The sequence below is a fragment of the Sciurus vulgaris genome, assembly GCF_902686455.1.
Source record: "Sciurus vulgaris genome assembly, chromosome: 10".
NCBI classification, from domain to species: domain Eukaryota; kingdom Metazoa; phylum Chordata; class Mammalia; order Rodentia; family Sciuridae; genus Sciurus; species Sciurus vulgaris.
Genome location: NC_136470.1, coordinates 102,634,601 through 102,652,006, shown reverse-complemented (window position 1 = coordinate 102,652,006; position 17,406 = coordinate 102,634,601). Strand labels below are relative to the sequence as shown.

The 17,406-nt window shown below is 33.4% G+C and overlaps 1 protein-coding gene across 6 annotated transcripts in view; it reads left to right on the top strand.

Moving 5' to 3' along the window:
- Nucleotides 1–17,406, top strand: part of PRKCI (protein kinase C iota) — a 72,408-nt gene that overhangs the window by 32,316 nt on the left and 22,686 nt on the right. For all 6 annotated transcript variants that reach the window (XM_079155785.1, XM_079155784.1, XM_079155786.1 and 3 more), the window contains 6 exons: nt 1,413–1,467; nt 2,336–2,394; nt 8,050–8,226; nt 8,669–8,766; nt 9,401–9,487; nt 10,703–10,838. In XM_079155785.1, coding sequence (XP_079011911.1) covers nt 1,413–1,467; nt 2,336–2,394; nt 8,050–8,226; nt 8,669–8,766; nt 9,401–9,487; nt 10,703–10,838 — 612 coding nt within the window. The remainder of the gene's footprint in view (nt 1–1,412; nt 1,468–2,335; nt 2,395–8,049; nt 8,227–8,668; nt 8,767–9,400; nt 9,488–10,702; nt 10,839–17,406) is intronic.

The following is a 17,406-nucleotide window of genomic DNA, read 5'->3' as shown; positions in this document are numbered from 1 at the left end:
TAGATATTTTTAAATTTACTTGTTCCTCCCCTCACCTTTTTTCCTTATAATTTTATTGTAGAAGACTTGTATTCATTTATCAGAAGGTGGGTGTATTGAGTGTATCTCTCTCTCTAACATACCTTTTAACAAAAGTGAGGTCATATGCACCCTATTTTTTAACTTATTTTTCTCACTGAACAATACAATTTGGTCATCTTTTTATGTCTGTTTATAGCTAGCTTCATCATTCTTAGCATAGTAATTTGTTACATGTCTCTACCATAATTTATTTAACCTGTGGTTTATTATAATTTATTTCCCTGTGGTTGAACATTTGGGTTGTTTTCTAAGTTTTCCTATAAAGAAAATCATGATGAACTGCTTGATAAATCTTATTTCCTTAAAGATCTAGCAATAGAATTACTAAGTTAAAAGAAATGCATTTTTAAGAGGAATAGGATGCATCTTTCTAAATTGTACTCTACAATGATTATATCATGTTTATTCATAGGCCTTCTTTGTCATTTGTGAAAGTAGGATATTACTGCTGACTCTTTGGTATTGGAATTATGTAGTGAGTTCATATAAATTTAGGAATGGGTTTAAAGTTAAGGGGGAAAATTAAATTTTAAGGAAAATCAGAAGGCTAAATATTATAAACATAACTTATCCTGGTTCCTGTTGCTATTCTTGAGTATTTCTAGATGATAGAAGGACTTGGGTGTTCATACATGTAGAAGAAAGGGGTAGAGTTATTGATGCTTTAGGATAGAGGTTGAATTCCTTTAAAAATCCACACACTTATTTCTGAGCCTATCACTAAGCTGCCTTAAAATTATAATTGTGTATCTAATGTTGTTCCTAAAGTTGACTTTTCCTGCATTAAATTTAGATTTAAGGTTAACAAATTAGTAACAACTTTGATTTGAATTGGCATTGCTCCTGAGATTATTTGCAAACAGTTGGGTAAGTCAATTTCTAGAGGTATTTCTTTTCCTTTTTTGGGCCATTGACATCTTTGAGAATATTCAAAAAAATGGGAAACCTCTAAAATAAAACATACTTTTAAAGGGTCTACAAATACCCTGAAATCTATCTCTGGACCTCAGCAAAGAACTCATATTCTAGAGATATTTTGTCAAAGACTTAAAGTGGAGTTCAAAGGAAGAAAAGAAACAAATCAGAGTGCATAGGAGTTTAATTTCTAATCAATGGTCTAAAATTAGTTTTCTTTTTTTGTAAAATGTGACAAACATTACCTCATTCACAAGAATGTTGTATGGTTTCATAAAACACAATAATAACAACTCTTACCTAAGGTTTATTCTTTTAAATTTTAATATTCCTCATTGAAAAAATGTTTCTTAATTTATAGAGGTATTGGGATTTAAAAAATAATTCACTAAGTGTGTCTTTGGAATTGTTTATAGGAACCAATGATGCCAATGGATCAGTCCTCCATGCATTCAGACCATGCGCAGACAGGTAAGAATGAGTCTGGTGTGAACCATTTTTCATGAACAAGGTAGCTTTTAAAGACTTCTCCCTAAGCTTGAAAACATTAATTCTTCCCTGGCAATAGTAGATAAGCTTATTTTGTGGTGGTAAGTTTAGTCATAATATTTAATACACACATTTGGCACTTTAGACAGACATTTATGTAAACTCTTAAGAAATAACTTATTTTTCTAATTCAGATACATTTCTTTTGAAACCCCTTTACATACAGCAAACCTAGTTTGTTTTTCATAATTAAAAAATTCAAAGCAGATTTTGTGGGCCATTTTGCCTGTGTTCAGGTGACCTGTTTTTATTCCAAGCCTTGTTAGCAGAGGTAGAAATTATGTAAAATATATAGAGATGCATTGTAGGAAATCTAAAACTATCATGTGAGTAAAAATGTTAAATTAGTACAAAACCCTAAGCACAGATCTGGGAAATCTGGAGAGTAATTAAAGAGGATAGAACAGCATGATCTACTCTTAACTCAATTAAAAAAAAAAAAAAAGGCAAGATGGGAGTTTTTCCTGGAAAGACAGTGCAATCTCTTACTCATGAAGCTGGAAAAGCCTGAAGCTATGAAATGCAGGCCCTTTTTCCCCCTGTTGGTTTAAGGAGCAGAAGTCTACGAGGTTGGTGCTTTCTCTCTTTACCTAAAGATTAGGATTTGACATTTAAGTTTATATGTAATGTGCTGCTAGTAGGACAAGTATTCAGATTTAAGTGATAAAAACTTACTCAGAAGTAAAAACTCAAAAAGTAAAAACTCAAAATCATTAAAAGAAAAATTTTACGTCGAAGTCCTTTAATGGGTTATTTTCATTCTTTTTAATTTTTGGGTTTGGATTTTTAGTAATTCCATATAATCCTTCAAGTCATGAGAGTTTGGACCAAGTTGGTGAGGAAAAGGAGGTAAGATAATTTGTCATACTGCATCTATACTATTTCAATAGTTTTTAAATAAGATACAACAGTTTAGAAATGTGACACATTGGCTTAGGTTTTAGATCATAGTGATAAAAGACAAATGGTTTTTAATGACTGGAGAATTTTGTTCTGTTTAATTTGGTAATTAAATTAATTTAAATTAGGAAATAGTTTGGGAAACATTTTCATTTTAAGATAATCTAAAAATTATAGTGTATTTAAGAATGTTATTTAGAATACCTGGTAATATTAGAATTTTAGATTCTTCAAGTTTGTGAACTAATTGCTTATTTAAAGTACAATTAAAATGTCTTTACTTCCATTATTTTCTATTAATTAAGCATTTTATCAGTTTTAAAATCAGAACAAATCCTAATTTAATTTTGTGTGTGTGTGTGTGTGTGTGTGTGTGTGTGTGTGTGTGTGTGCGCGCGTGCGCACGCGCTCTAGGGGCACTCAACCACTGAGCCATAGCCCTAACGCTTTTTTGTTTGTTTGTTTAATTTTATTTAGATACAGAGTCTCACTAAGTTGGTTAGGGCCTTGCTAAGTTGTGAGGCTGGCTCTGAGCTTGTGATCCTCCTGCCTCCGTGCACCACTGCACCCAGCTAACCTGAAATATTTAAAATGGTAACCATTTACCTTTCTTAAAGTGTGTAGTGAAAAAATCATGGCTCACCCCTTCTACTCCCAGTTTGACTTCTTAGAGTCATCACTTTTTAGCCATTTAATGTTTTATTTTGTTTTTTCCCCCATTTAATGTTTATATCTCTGTGTTTTTTTTTGGTTTTTCAAGTTAATGTATTTCTGGCCATGAAAGATTTAGTTCACACTCCCTTCTCCTTTCCCCTTCTCTTCCAGTGTATGATAGGTATATCATATTTTGCTTTTCTCTTGGTTACCTTTTGAAAAACCCAGCTTTGCTGAATGATAGCATTCCTCATGCCCATAATCCAACAAGTTGGGAGACTGAGTCAGAAGGATTGATTACAAATTCCTGAGAAACTTAGTGAAATCCTGCCTCAAAATAAATTTTCTTTTTTTTTTGGGGGGGTGCTGGGGATCGAACCCAGGGCCTTGTGCTTACAAGGCAAGCACTCTACCTACTGATCTATCTTCCCAGCCCCTCAAAATTTTTAAGTAAGGACTGATGTGGAATGATAATGGCCAAATTATATTGTTATATTGTTTGCATGTACAGATATGTAACAATAAATCCCATTATATAAACATATAATGCATCAATAAAAAGAGAGTTGAAAAGAAAGGGCTGGGGTTGGAACTCAGTTGCAGAGCACTTGCCTAGGATGTGTGAAGCCCATTGTTCAATCTCCAGTACCACAGTCAATCAGTCAATAAAACCTAACTTTTTATTATGGAAAATTTCAAACATAAAGTTGACAGGATAGTATAGCAGAGCCCCTGTATCCATTACCCAGTTCAAATAATTATTATTACACAGTTTTCTTGTCTACCTACCTTTTTTTTGGTACATTATAATTATATGTAATAGAGGGATTCATTTTACCATATTCATGCATGATTTAACAGTTTGACGAATTTCATTTCCCTGAACCTTCCTTTCCCTCCTTTCCTCCCTAACTTTAATCCTCTTGCTGGACTTAACAGATCTTCCTTCTACTATTACTTTAATTAGTATAGCTTATTTATATATCTATAATATAATTTATTGTGGTATCTGTATACATGAACATAGCAAAATTTGGTATATTTCATTCCCCAGTGCTTCCCATACTTCTTCCTCTCCTCCATCCCTCCCTCTTGATCTCTTTCCTCTACTCTACTATACTTCTATTTTTGTGAGATTTCCATCTTTTTTTCTGTACTATTCTCCCCCCCACACACACACACTTTCTCTTTAGCTTCTGCATGTGAGAGAACAGATTCAATTCAATCTTTGACTTTCTGAGTCTGACTTATATCATTTAGTACAGTGTTTCCCATTTCCATTCATTTACTCTCAGGTGACATAATTTCATTCTTCTTTATGGCAGAGTAAAACTCCATTGTGTGTGTATATATACTCACACCACATTTTCTTCTTTCATTCATCTGTTGACAGGCACTTAGACTGATTTCATTACTTGGCTATTGTGAATTTGTTCTTAAAAACATTGGTATGTGTGTATCACCATAGTGTGCTGATTTTAGATCTTTTGGATAAATACCAAGGAGTGGGATAGCTGGGTCATATGGCGATTCCATTCCTAGTTTGTTTTTTTTTTTTTCCCATTCCTAGTTTTTGAGGAATATCCATACTGCTTTCCAAAGTGGTTGTATTAATTTTTAGTCCCATCAATATTGTATAAGTTTACCTTTTTCCCCACATCCTCTCTAGCAGTTATTTTTATTTATATTCTTGATGATTACCATTTTAACTGGAGCAATATAAAATCTCAGTATAATTTTGATTTGCATTTCTCTTAATTCCTCAGGATATTGGACATATTTTCATATATCTTGGCTATTTGTGTTTTTTCTTTTGAGAAATGTCTGTTTAGTTCATTTGCCCATTCATTAATTGGGTTAAGTATTTATTTATTTATTTTGGTGTTTTTGAGTTTCTTATATATTCTGAATATTAATCCCTTGTTAGAAAAGTAACTGGTAAAGATCTTTTTATTTTTGATACCATCCTACTTGTTGATTCTTGGTTTTATTTCTTGATCTTCAGGAATTTTTTCAGGCAGTCATTGCTTACACTCACTTGTTGAAATATTTACCATGTTTTCTTCTATCAGTTGCAATGTTTCTGGTCTAATTCCTAGGTTTTGATTCACTTTGAGTTGATTTTTTGGGCAAGGTGAGAGATAGGGATCTACTTTCATTCTTTTATATATGAATATTCAGCTTTCCCAACACCATTTGTTAAAAGTCTCTTTTCTCCAACATATGCTTTGGGCATCTTTGTGAAGGATCAGATAACTGAATATACACCCATTTGTCTCTGTCTTCTACCCCAGTGGTCTTCATATTTGTTATTATGCCAGTACCATAGTGTTTGTGTTACTATAGCTCTGTAGTATAACTTGAGATTGATCTGCCCACTGTCTCTATTCCTATATTTTGAAGGAAATCAGTTGGTCACCTGTTTAATCTACTATCTTGGTTTCTTGTTCTATTTTAGTCAATATATTGACTCCATTTTAGCTAGCCATACTGTCTCTTCCAAATTTTTACTTACCTACTTACTTTTACATTGCCAAGGTTGTCAACACAACTAACAAAATCATCTACATTTTGTTCACAAGTTGATTGAGTCAGTCAAAGGAAGAAATTCCTAATAATAAGGAGTGAATTTTCTGTTCTTCTGGTATGATAAGTTGTTAAGGTTTTCTTTTATTTGGTCATTTGGTGCTTTTATATAATTTTTTGTTCCTTTTGAAAATCCTCACTGCTCTTGTTGTTGTTGTTATTATTATTTTGGTTTGGTTGTTTATTAAAGACTCATCTACCTTATATTTACAATTTTTAATATCTTCTAAATAGTAGAACTAAATATAGCAGAATGTATAGATCATGTGTATTTGGCAGATATGTTTTCACAAAGTGAACACTTAACTATGTAATGATCACTTGGATCAAGAATGAGGGTCCACCAGCATCCCAGAGTCCCATCTTCCCATCTTATGCCTTCTCCAGCCACTAGCACTCCCTTTTCCCCTAAAAGCAACCACCATTTTAACACCACACATCGATTTTGCCTTTTTGTTGTTTGGACTTAATGTAAATGGATTCATACAGCTTGTATTCTTTTAATTTGACTTCTTTCATATAGCATAATGTTCGACATGTATCATACAGCAGTATTTCATTTGTTTTCACTGTTGGGTCAGTTTTTCTGTTCTGTTGATTCGCCCCCCCCAGATTTTAAATAATATGATTTGCTGCTATGAATATTCTTGTAAGTGCGTTTTGGCACACATGTAAAAGCATTTCTATTAGGTGTATAACTAATTGGGAAGTTGCTAGTTCATGTGCACACTCAACTTTAGTAGATAATGGCAACAGTTTTCTGTTTGTGTTATAGTTTCACCAACACTGTGTGAATTCCATTTGCTCTACATCCTTGTCAACACTTTGTATAGTCAGCCTCTTTAATTTTAGCCAATCTATTGAATGTGTAGTGGTGACATTACGATTTTTTTTTTTTACTTCATTCTTTTACTGGTTTGTCTACAGATTGCATCTTGCAATCTTATTAAAATTTAGTACAAATTATTAATAATACTTTTATCATTTTCCAGAAAATACAGTGACCTTAGCAGGCTTCTAATTAATTTCTTTTCCTTTCCTGCCTTTGGTGCTATTTTTGCATATTTTAAAATTCTGTGTATGTGTGTTAATGTTTTAAACTCTTGATCCTTAGATTAGATTTGCCCACATTTTACTTTTTGTTCTCTTCTTCTTTTGTCTCTGGTTTTCCCTCTGACATATTTTTTCTTCTTGAAGAACTCAATTTAGTATTTTCTTGTAAGCCTACTGGTGATGGATTTAGTAGTTTTTGTCTGAAACTGTTATTTCACTTTGTTTTTGAGGACTATTGTTATAGGATATGGAATTCTAGGTTAGTTGTTACCTTCCTTAGGCCCTTTGAAGATGTCATTCCACTGTTATCTGGCTTCTCCTATTTCATGCAGTCTTTCATTATTGTGCCTGAAAGAACTGTGCTTTTTTTTTTCCCATTTGATTTTTTTATAGTTTGCAGTTAAACATATTGAAATCTGTGCCTTATTTTCTTACCATTCTCTTCTTTCTTAACCTGCCCTAATCTGATTTCATTCCTCTTTATTCATTTTATTACCAAACCAGATTATTAGTGTTGTTTCTGAATTTTCACATATGACTGGGTCTTTCATTAGCTGAATTGCTTTTTTCTTATTTCCTGCCTATATCATCTAAAAATGCCTCTAAATGTGTCTTCCGGTTAGCTTACATCTCATATATCAAGCTTATAGCATACTCTTTCATCCTCATATTCCCTTGCAACCCCCAAAGTCAAGGTGAAGACTCAAACTATTATCCTAACAACTGTCAGTCTGACCTGTCCACATACTTTATTTTTCCTATCAGTGATACCTCCAATACCCCAGTCACAAAAGTTAGTGTCTGTTTTTATTCATGCATTTCCATTACCCTCATACCTGAAAGTTAACAGGAACCAGGCCTTTTTAAACCATCTTGAACACATCTTAGATTTCAGCTCCCTTCTGTTCTTTTTACCAATCCCATTACTTTAACTCAGACTCATCCAACCTCCTTTATATTATATGGTTTGCAATAATATAAGAAAAGAATTAAGACCTTAATATGTTTATGTTAAGAAAATATTTTAAAATCATTATAACAAGATATTAGAAATATAAGTTACTGCTGGATGCATTGGTACACACCTCTAATCCCAGCAACTCAGGAGGCTGAAGCAGGAGGATTGCAAGTTCAAGGTCAGTCTGAATAACTTAGTGAGACCTTGTTTTAAGATAAATAAAAAGGGCTGGGGATTTATCTCAGTGGTAAAGCACCCCAATATCTAAATAAATAAATAAAGGAATGAATGAATGTATGTTACAATTTAGTGTACTTTCAGGTGTAAGTGTTTGATATGAATGTTCTCAACAGGCAATGAACACCAGGGAAAGTGGCAAAGCTTCATCCAGTTTAGGTCTTCAGGATTTTGATTTACTCCGGGTAATAGGAAGAGGAAGTTATGCCAAAGTACTGTTGGTTCGATTAAAAAAAACAGATCGTATTTATGCAATGAAAGTTGTGAAAAAAGAGCTTGTCAATGATGATGAGGTAAGCACAGTGGAGTTCTACTTCTAAGCTGTTAAACTCTCTAAGTACTATAGCAGAGAAAACCTCAATGTTCATGTTTTATTCTTTTGCTCTACCTTTCTAAATATGTTTCAATCAGATTATGTAAGATATCTTTAGTATGATTACTGCTAGATTTTTATAAAATAAAAATTTTTATAAAATAAAAATCTAATGATATTATCAGGATATAATGGTTTGGCATTATAAAAGTTTTCTAAACCATTGCATAATACTGGAAGATTTACTAGTAGTGTTTTTCTCTTTGTTATATAAATTTTTTCTTCATGATTATCAGTGGCTTTGATATTTATCCATGTTAGTTTACAGTTGAATTTGTGATACTTGCTAAAGAACAGATTTAATGTTAGTTTTGATTATTTCATTTCAGTTTGACGTAGGTTTCTTTCACATTTTAATGTAGGATATTGATTGGGTACAGACAGAGAAGCATGTTTTTGAGCAGGCATCCAATCATCCTTTTCTTGTTGGGCTGCACTCATGCTTTCAGACAGAAAGCAGGTAAGACTGAAAGAGAGTGGGATGAATCCTGGGCTTCACACATGTTGGTGTATTACACCAACCAGAAAGAACCAGTCTGCTATAATTCATGAAGTAGAAGTCATGGAGAAGGAAAGAAAGGATTATGCTTACAGCTTCCTGCTCTCATAAAATAAGTAGTGATATCATTTTGACATTGGTTTGGCATTAGGAAATGACCTGCTTTAGGTAAAAAAGGAAATAGCCATATCAGAATTATGGCAGTATGAATCCTACCTTTAAAATGTCCCCAGGACTCTAATTTTATGATGTAATGTTTCTTAGAGTTTAACTAGGTGTGAGGGGGAAATCCTAACTTTTTAACCTTAAGTGATAGGCAGAAGTGACTTATCTAGCAAAATGTTAAATTGGGATGGGAGTGGATTCCAGATATTAAAATTTTAGTGTAGAAGTAGCAAGATAAAGAGTTATCATGTTGATTTACAGTCTGATCTTTTGTACTCTGTTTCCCCTTTGTTTCCACCAAATCTTTGGCGTTTACTTTTAAAGGTTAAAGCATAGAGAATGTTGTCTATATTGTGGCTAGTGTTTAAAATGTAAAGTTATACTGCCATATTTTGAATTTTGGCTTCATCTAATCTCGCCTGTGTTTTAGGTTGTTCTTTGTTATAGAGTATGTAAATGGAGGAGATCTAATGTTTCATATGCAGCGACAAAGAAAACTTCCTGAAGAGCATGCCAGGTAAGTTTTTAAAATTTTGTATTGAATTTGTTTCAGTACTACATGACTTTTCATGTGCAGTAGTTGAAAACAGTATGTAAATAATTTATTTTTATGCTAAATCACGTTGTTGCTGAGCTAAAAGTTAATTTACTTAATTTTAAAGATGTATCATAACTTACTGTTTATTTTTGTTTGTTGGCCTTTTCAAATGGTCACTTTTCATAGCAAAGCCACAGATTATATTTTGAATTGTGAACATAGTTTTTGTTCCTTGTACCTTCAGCTGAACTTGGGGAAACTACCTGTGGTTTTTACTATATTAAAGTGCCAGTTCTGCTTCTATACCTACCATCTTTGCTTTTGTAGAAACTGAAACACAGAATAAGAGCTCAAATTCTCTGATCACAAAATTAAGTAGCTAGAAGGCATATATTATGTTTCTTTAAAAATTATGGTAATGTGCACAAAAGCACCATAAACTAGCTTGGATGTTTCATTTTTATTATTTAGGCCAGAAGTTTTAGTTATCACCAGTGAGTTGGTGACAGTTTTCAAAAGTTTATTCTTTAATGTTTAATTTTATGGTTGTAAAATAGTTTCTTTTAATTTCTTTTCTGAAACCTTGGTATGGATTTTATGGTTTGAATAGTCAATTTAATATTTTTTCTATTCTATACCTGGCATTGGTTCTTAGTCTTTTAGGGGAGTCATTGATCCCTTAGAGAGGACATGAACACTATAGGAACTCATAAGTGTACATGTGCACATACAACTTTGCCTCCAGTTGTAGGATTGTGGATTGCACAAAGTCCATCCAAGGACCCAGAGTAAGAACCCCTTTTAAAATTTTTCAAATTAATAACATTATGAAAACAATAAGTTTAAGTTAGACTAGAACTTTTATAATTGTGTTTTGGGTTCAGATATTTTAAAGTGGGTATCTAATTTTTTTGTATTGGTTCCTAAAATACTAGGAGAAAAAAATTGCAGGTGGGAAAAGGAGTTAAATACCTTCCTGTAGAAAATTGCTACAATTTAAATTTTTGAATCACGTGACTTATTTTTTAAAATACCTTTTTATTTTATTTGTAAATAGACACAATACCTTTATTTTGTTTATTTATTTTTATGTGGTGCTGACGATCGAACCCAGTGTCTCACACATGCAAGGCAAGTGCTCTACCACTGAGCTACAACCCCAGCCCTCACATGACTTATTTTTATTTATTTTAGGTTTTATTCTGCAGAAATCAGTCTAGCCTTAAATTATCTTCATGAGCGAGGGATAATTTATAGAGATTTGAAATTGGACAATGTATTGCTGGACTCTGAAGGACACATTAAACTCACTGACTATGGCATGTGTAAGGTAAGAAAGATTTTCTAGTTATTAAAAGAAGTCTTCTGCAGCTCATAAAATTGTCTTGGTAAGATAACTGCATATTTAAAGATGGCAGAGATGATTGTAGCTTTCTTTGGGATACTGTTTATAATTCTACCACAAAGACAAATACGCTTTGCTCCTAATAATGTGCAAAATTCCATATCTTCTGTGTTATATGTGTTATAAGAGGAGTTAACTTCTGTTCATTATTTATAGCTTTTTTCTGGAAATTTGGGACGTTATTGAAGAAAATTTGGAAATAAAAATTATCTATAATCTCATTACTTCAGCATGACACTTACATATCCCCTCTCAATTTTTGCCATGTAGTAGGACTCTTAAATAATTGGTGTTCAGGATATTCCCTGGAAGTCTTAACATTTTTATATTTAAGTTCTAACTATCTGTCATCAAATAAAAATTTAGTTACTCTCAAAACATATCTTCTTTATTTCTTGTTTTTTTGTGACAGTGTTTCATTTGAAAGTCTGATCTTTTTCCACAAAATATGCAGGATGCTATTTTATTTATTGAAGCAGCTGGTACAAAACTATCCTCACAAAGTTATAAATGTGTGCGTTGCGTTCCCCATTCACCTAATGGTATACCAGGATCCAGAGATTTCTAAATGCCAGCATCACACGAGATAGTCTAATTGTATTGAAGTTTTAATTTTATTATCTGTCCAGAATAAACTAGAAAATAAGATCTTCATGAACTGTCTTTGTAGCTGGGTGTGGTGGTGCATACCTGTAATCCCAGCTACTTGGGAAACTGAAGCAGGAGGATATCAAATGTCAGCCCAACAACATAGTGAGACTGTCTCAAAATGAAAGCCAGAACTATTTTTGCTTTTATGGGTAATACTAAAAACCATTTTTCTTGTGATAATTCTTACAGTATTTTATGAATGTTCAATTATAAATAGAAAGTGTAGTAATTGGAACCCCTGTGTACCTCTCACTAATATATGTGATACCTTTTTGATCTTTGGTCCAATTTTTTTCTCCAGGGGATTTCCACCCCCTATTTTCAAGTAAAAGTGGCAGTAATAATGAAATCTTGGATTTCTTAAGAAAAATCAAACCCGAACAAAAAATATGAAGAATGAATTTGTTACTAAGTCTGCAAATTAAAACTATGAGACCTATTTTTTTCCTCTCAGATATTGGCCTGTATTTATAAGAATTTAATGAAATGGGCATTCTCATAGATCAATGATGGGTCTATAAATTATTACAACCTTTGGGAGTGGGAGCATAACTCAGTGGTAAGGACCTGGGTTCAGTTCCCAACACCAGGAGAGAAAATTTATTGTAACATTTTGGAAAAGCAGTTTGATGGGCTATATCAGGAATCATAAAAATGTTCATATTCTTTGATCCAATAAATACCTCTTGGGTATTTTGAGTAAATATTTTAGCACATAAAAAGTTTGTGATCAAAATTTTTACTTTAATTGATGATAGATATTTATTTGACCTTGTAAGTCAAATATTTATAACTTTATAAGTCATTATAAAGACAAAAAATTTTAACATTATAAAAATGTTTATAACATTAAAGCCTTAAAGTACAGGGTTGTTGTATTTTATTATATAGCATCAAACACTGATTCTGTTTACTGTTGCATATTTTTTAAGTTATTATAATGGTTTTGCATTATGTAAACAATGAGAACATAATGTATTAGGGCAGACTGATTTCCTTCTGGCCTTCATTCTTCCTTCCCTCTTATCCCTCCTTTTCTCCCTACCTCCTTCTCTCCCTTCCTTTCTTCCTTTTGTCTTTTGTTACTTCCATTGAAAAAAATTTTTTTTTATTGTAAACAAATGGGATACATGTTGTTTCTCTGTTTGTACATGGAGTAAAGGCATACCATTTGTGTAATCATAAATTTACATAGGGTAACGTTGTTTGATTCCTTCTATTATTTTTTGCCTTCCCCCCCACCCCTCTCACCCCTCTTTTCTCTCTATACAGTCCTTCCTTCCTCCATTATTGCCCCCCTCCCTAACCCTAACCCTCCCACCCCCCCATTATGTGTCATCATTATCAGCGAGATCATTCATCCTTTGGTTTTTTTGAGATTGGCTTATCTCACTTAACATGATATTCTCCAATTTCATCCATTTGCCTGCAAATGCCATAATTTTATCATTCTTCATGGCGGAGTAATATTCCATTGTATATCTATACCGCAGTTTCTCTATCCATTCATCAATTGAAGGGCATCTAGGTTGGTTCCACAATCTGGCTATTGTGAATTGAGCAGCTATGAACATTGATGTGGCTGTATCTCTGTACTATGCTGATTTTCAGTCCTTTAGGTATAGGCCAAGGAGTGGGATAGCTGGGTCAAATGGTGGTTCCATTCCAAGCTTTCTGAGGAATCTCCACACTGCTTTCCAGAGTGGCTGCACTAATTGGCAACCCCACATCCTCTCCAACACCTGTTGTTGCTTGTGTTCTTGATACTCACCATTCTAATTGTGGTGAAATGGAATCTTAGGGTAGTTTTGATTTGCATTTCTCTTATTACTAAAGATGTTGAACATTTTTTCATATATCTGTTGATTGCTTGTAGATCTTCTTCTGTGAAGCATCTGTTCATTTCCTTAGCCCATTTGTTGATTGGGTTATTTGTATTCTTGGTGTAGAGTTTTTTGAGTTCTCTATATATTCTGGAAATTAGTGCTCTATCTGAAGTATGAGTGGCAAAGATTTTCTCCCACTCTGTAGGCTCTCTCTTCACGTTGCTGATAGTTTCCTTTGCTGAGAGAAAGCTGTTTAGTTTGAATCTATCCCTGTTATTGATTCTTGCTTTTATTTCTTGTGCTATGGGAATCCTGTTAAGGAAGTCTGATCCTAAGCCGACATGTTGAAGATTTGGACCTACTTTTTATTCTATAAGATGAAGGGTCTCTGATCTGATTCTGAGGTCCTTGATCCATTGTGAGTTGATTTTTGTGCAGGGTGAGAGATAGGGGTTTAATTTCATTCTGTTGCATATGGATTCCCAGTTTTCCCAGCACCATTTGTTGAAGAGGCTATCTTTCCTCCATTGCATAGTTTTGACACCTTTGTCTAGTATTAGAAAATTGTATTTATTTGGGTTTGTGTCCGTGTCCTCTATTCTGTACCATTGATCTACCTGTCTATTTTGGTACCAATATCATGCTGTTTTTGTTACTATTGCTTTGTAGTATAGTTGAAGTTCTGGTATTGCGATACCCCCTGCTTCGCTCTTTCTGTAAGGATTGCTTTAGCTATTTTGGGTTTCTTATTCTTCCAGATGAATTTCATGATTGCTTGTTCTATTTCTGTAAGGTATGTCATTGGGATTTCAATTGGAATTGCATTGAATCTGTATAGCACTTTTGGTAGTATGGCCATTTTGACAATATTAATTCTTCCTATCCAAGAACATGGGAGATCTTTCCATCTTCTAAGATTTTCTTTAATTTCTTTCTTTAGTGTTCTGTAGCTCTCATTGTAGAGGTCTTTTACCTCTTTGGTTAGATTGACGCCCAAGTATTTCATTTTTTTCAAGCCTATTGTGACTGTGGGGTAGTTTTCCTAACTTCTCTTTATGAAGATTCATCACTTATGTATAAAAATGCATTGGATTTATGAGCATTGGTCTTGTAACCTGCTACTTCACTGAATTCACTTATGAGTTCTAAAAGTTTTCTGGTGGAATTTCCGGGTTCCTCTAAATATATAATCATGTCATCAGTGAACAGGGATAGTTTGAGTTCCTCTTTTCCTATTCGTATCCCTTTAATTTCTTTGGTTTGTCTAATTGCTCTGGCTAGAGTTTCAAGAACGATGTTGAATATAAGTGGTAAAAGAGGGCATCCCTGCCTTGTTCCAGTTTTTAGGGGGAATGCTTTCAGTTTTTCACCCATTTAGAATGATATTGGCCATGGGCTTAGCGTAGATGGCCTTTACAATGTTAACGAATGTTCCCACTATCTCTATTTTTTTCTAGTGTTTTGAGCATGAAGGGATGCTGTATTTTAGCGAACGCTTTTTCTGTATCTATCGAAATAATCATGTGATTCTTAACTTTAAGTCTGTTGATATGGTGAACGACATTTATTGATCCGGATGTTGAACCAACCTTGCATCCCTGGGATAAAACCCACTTGATCATGGTGTACTATCTTTTTAATATATTTTTGTATGCGATTTGCTAAAATTTTGTTGAGAATTTTTATGTTGATGTTCATTAAGGATATTGTTCTGAAATTTTCTTTCCTCAATGTGTGTCTGTCTGGTTTAGGTATCAGTGTGATATTGGCTTCATAGAATAAGTTTGGGAGGGTTCCCTCTTCTATTTCATGGAATACTTTGAGGAATATTGGAATGAGCTCTTCTTTAAAGGTTTTGTAGAACTCAGCTGAGAACCCATCTGGTCCCAGACTTTTCTTTGTTGGTAGGCTTTTGATGACCTCTTCTATTTCATTGCTCAAAATTGATTTATTTAAGTTATGTTTGTCCTCCTGGTTCAGTTTAGGTAATTCATATGTCTCTAGAAACTTGTTGATGTCTTCAAGGTTTTCTGTTTTGTTGGAGTATAGATTTTCAAAATAGCTTCTAATTATGTTTTGTATTTCACTTGTGTCTGTTGTTATATTTCCTTGTTCATTCCGAATTTTAGTAATTTGAGTTTTCTCCCTCTTTCTTTGTTAGTGTGGCTAAGGGTTTATCAATTTTGTTTATTTTTTCAAAGAATCAACTATTTGTTTTGTTAATTTTTCTGATTGTTTCTTTTGTTTCAATTTTGTTGATTTCGCTCTGATTTTAACTATTTCTTGTCTTCTACTACTTTTGGTGTTGGTCTGCTCTTCTTTTTCTAGGGCTTTGAGCTGTAATGTTAAGTCGTTTATTTGTTGATTTCTACTTCTTTTGTTGAATGCGCCCCATGAAATAAATCTTCCTCTAAGTACTGCTTTCATAGAGTCCCAGAGATTTTGATATGATGTGTCTTTGTTCTCGTTTACTTCTAAGAATTTTTTTATTTCCCTCCTGATGTCTTCTGTTATCCATTCATCATATAATAGTGTATTATTTAATCTCCAGGTATTGGAGAAGTTTCTGTTTTTTATTCTGTCATTTATTTCTAATTTCAATTCATTATGATCTGATAGAATACAAGGTAGTATCTCTATCTTCTTGTATTTGCTAACAGTAGCTTTGTGACATAAAATATGGTCTGTTTTAGAGAAGGATCCATGTGCTGCTGAGAAGAAAGTGTATTTGTTCTTTGTTGGATGGTATATTCTATATATGTCCGTTAAGTCTATTGTTGATTGTGTTATTGAGATCTGTGGTTTCTTTATTCAATTTTTGTTTGGAAGATCTATCCAGTGGTGAGAGAGGTGTATTAAAATCGCCTAGTATTATTGTGTTGTGGTCTATTTGATTTCTGGAATTGAGAAGGATTTGTTTGATGTACATGGATGAGCCAATGTTCGGGGCATAGATATTTATGATTGTTATATCTTGCTGATTTATGCTTCCCTTAAGCAGTATGAAATGACCTTCTTTATCCCTTCTGACTAATTTTGGCTTGAAGTCCACATTATCTGAAATGAGGATGGATACTCCAGCTTTTTTGCTGTGTCCGTGTGCATGGTATGTTTTTCCCATCCTTTCACCTTTAGTCTGGGGGTATCTCTTTCTATGAGATGAGTCTCTTGCAGGCAGCATATTGTTGGATTTTTCTTTTTAATCCAATCTGCCAGTCTATGTCTTTTGATTGATGAGTTCAGGCCATGAACATTCAGGGCTATTATTGTGATATGATTTGTATTCCCAGTCATTTGACTCATTTTTGGTTTTTGACATGATTTGGTTTCTCCTTTATTTGGCTATTCCTTTAGGCTAGTTCTTCCCGTTGCTGATTTGCATCGTTATTTTTCATCTCTTCCTCATGGAATATTTTGCTGAGAATGTTCTGTAATGCCGGCTTTCTTTTTGTAAATTCTTTTAGCTTTTGTTTATCATGGAAGGATTTTATTTCATTGTCAAATCTGAAAGTAAGGTTTACTGGGTGTAAGATTCTTAGTTGGCATCCGTTTTCTTTCAGGGCTTGGTAAATGTTGTTCCAGGCCCTTCTAGCTTTTAGAGTCTGGGTTGAGAAGTCGGCTGCTATCCGTATTGGTCTCCCCCTGTATATAATCTGATGTTTTTCTCTCACAGCCTTCAAAATCCTATCATTATTTTGAATGTTAGGCATTTTCATTGTAATGTGCCTTGGTGTGGATCTGTTGTGATTTTGTGCATTTGGTGTTCTGTAAGCCTCTTATATTTGATTTTCCATTTCATTCTTCAGGTTTGGGAAATTTTCTGATATTATTTCATTGAATAGGTTGTTCATTCCTTTGGTTTGTACCTCTGTGCCTTCCTCAATCCCAATAATTCTTAAATTTGGTCTTTTCATGATGTCCCATAGTTCTTGGAGATTCTGTTCATAATTTCTTACCATCTTCTCTGTTTGGTCAATTTTGTTTTCATGATTAAATATTTTGATTAACTTATTTCT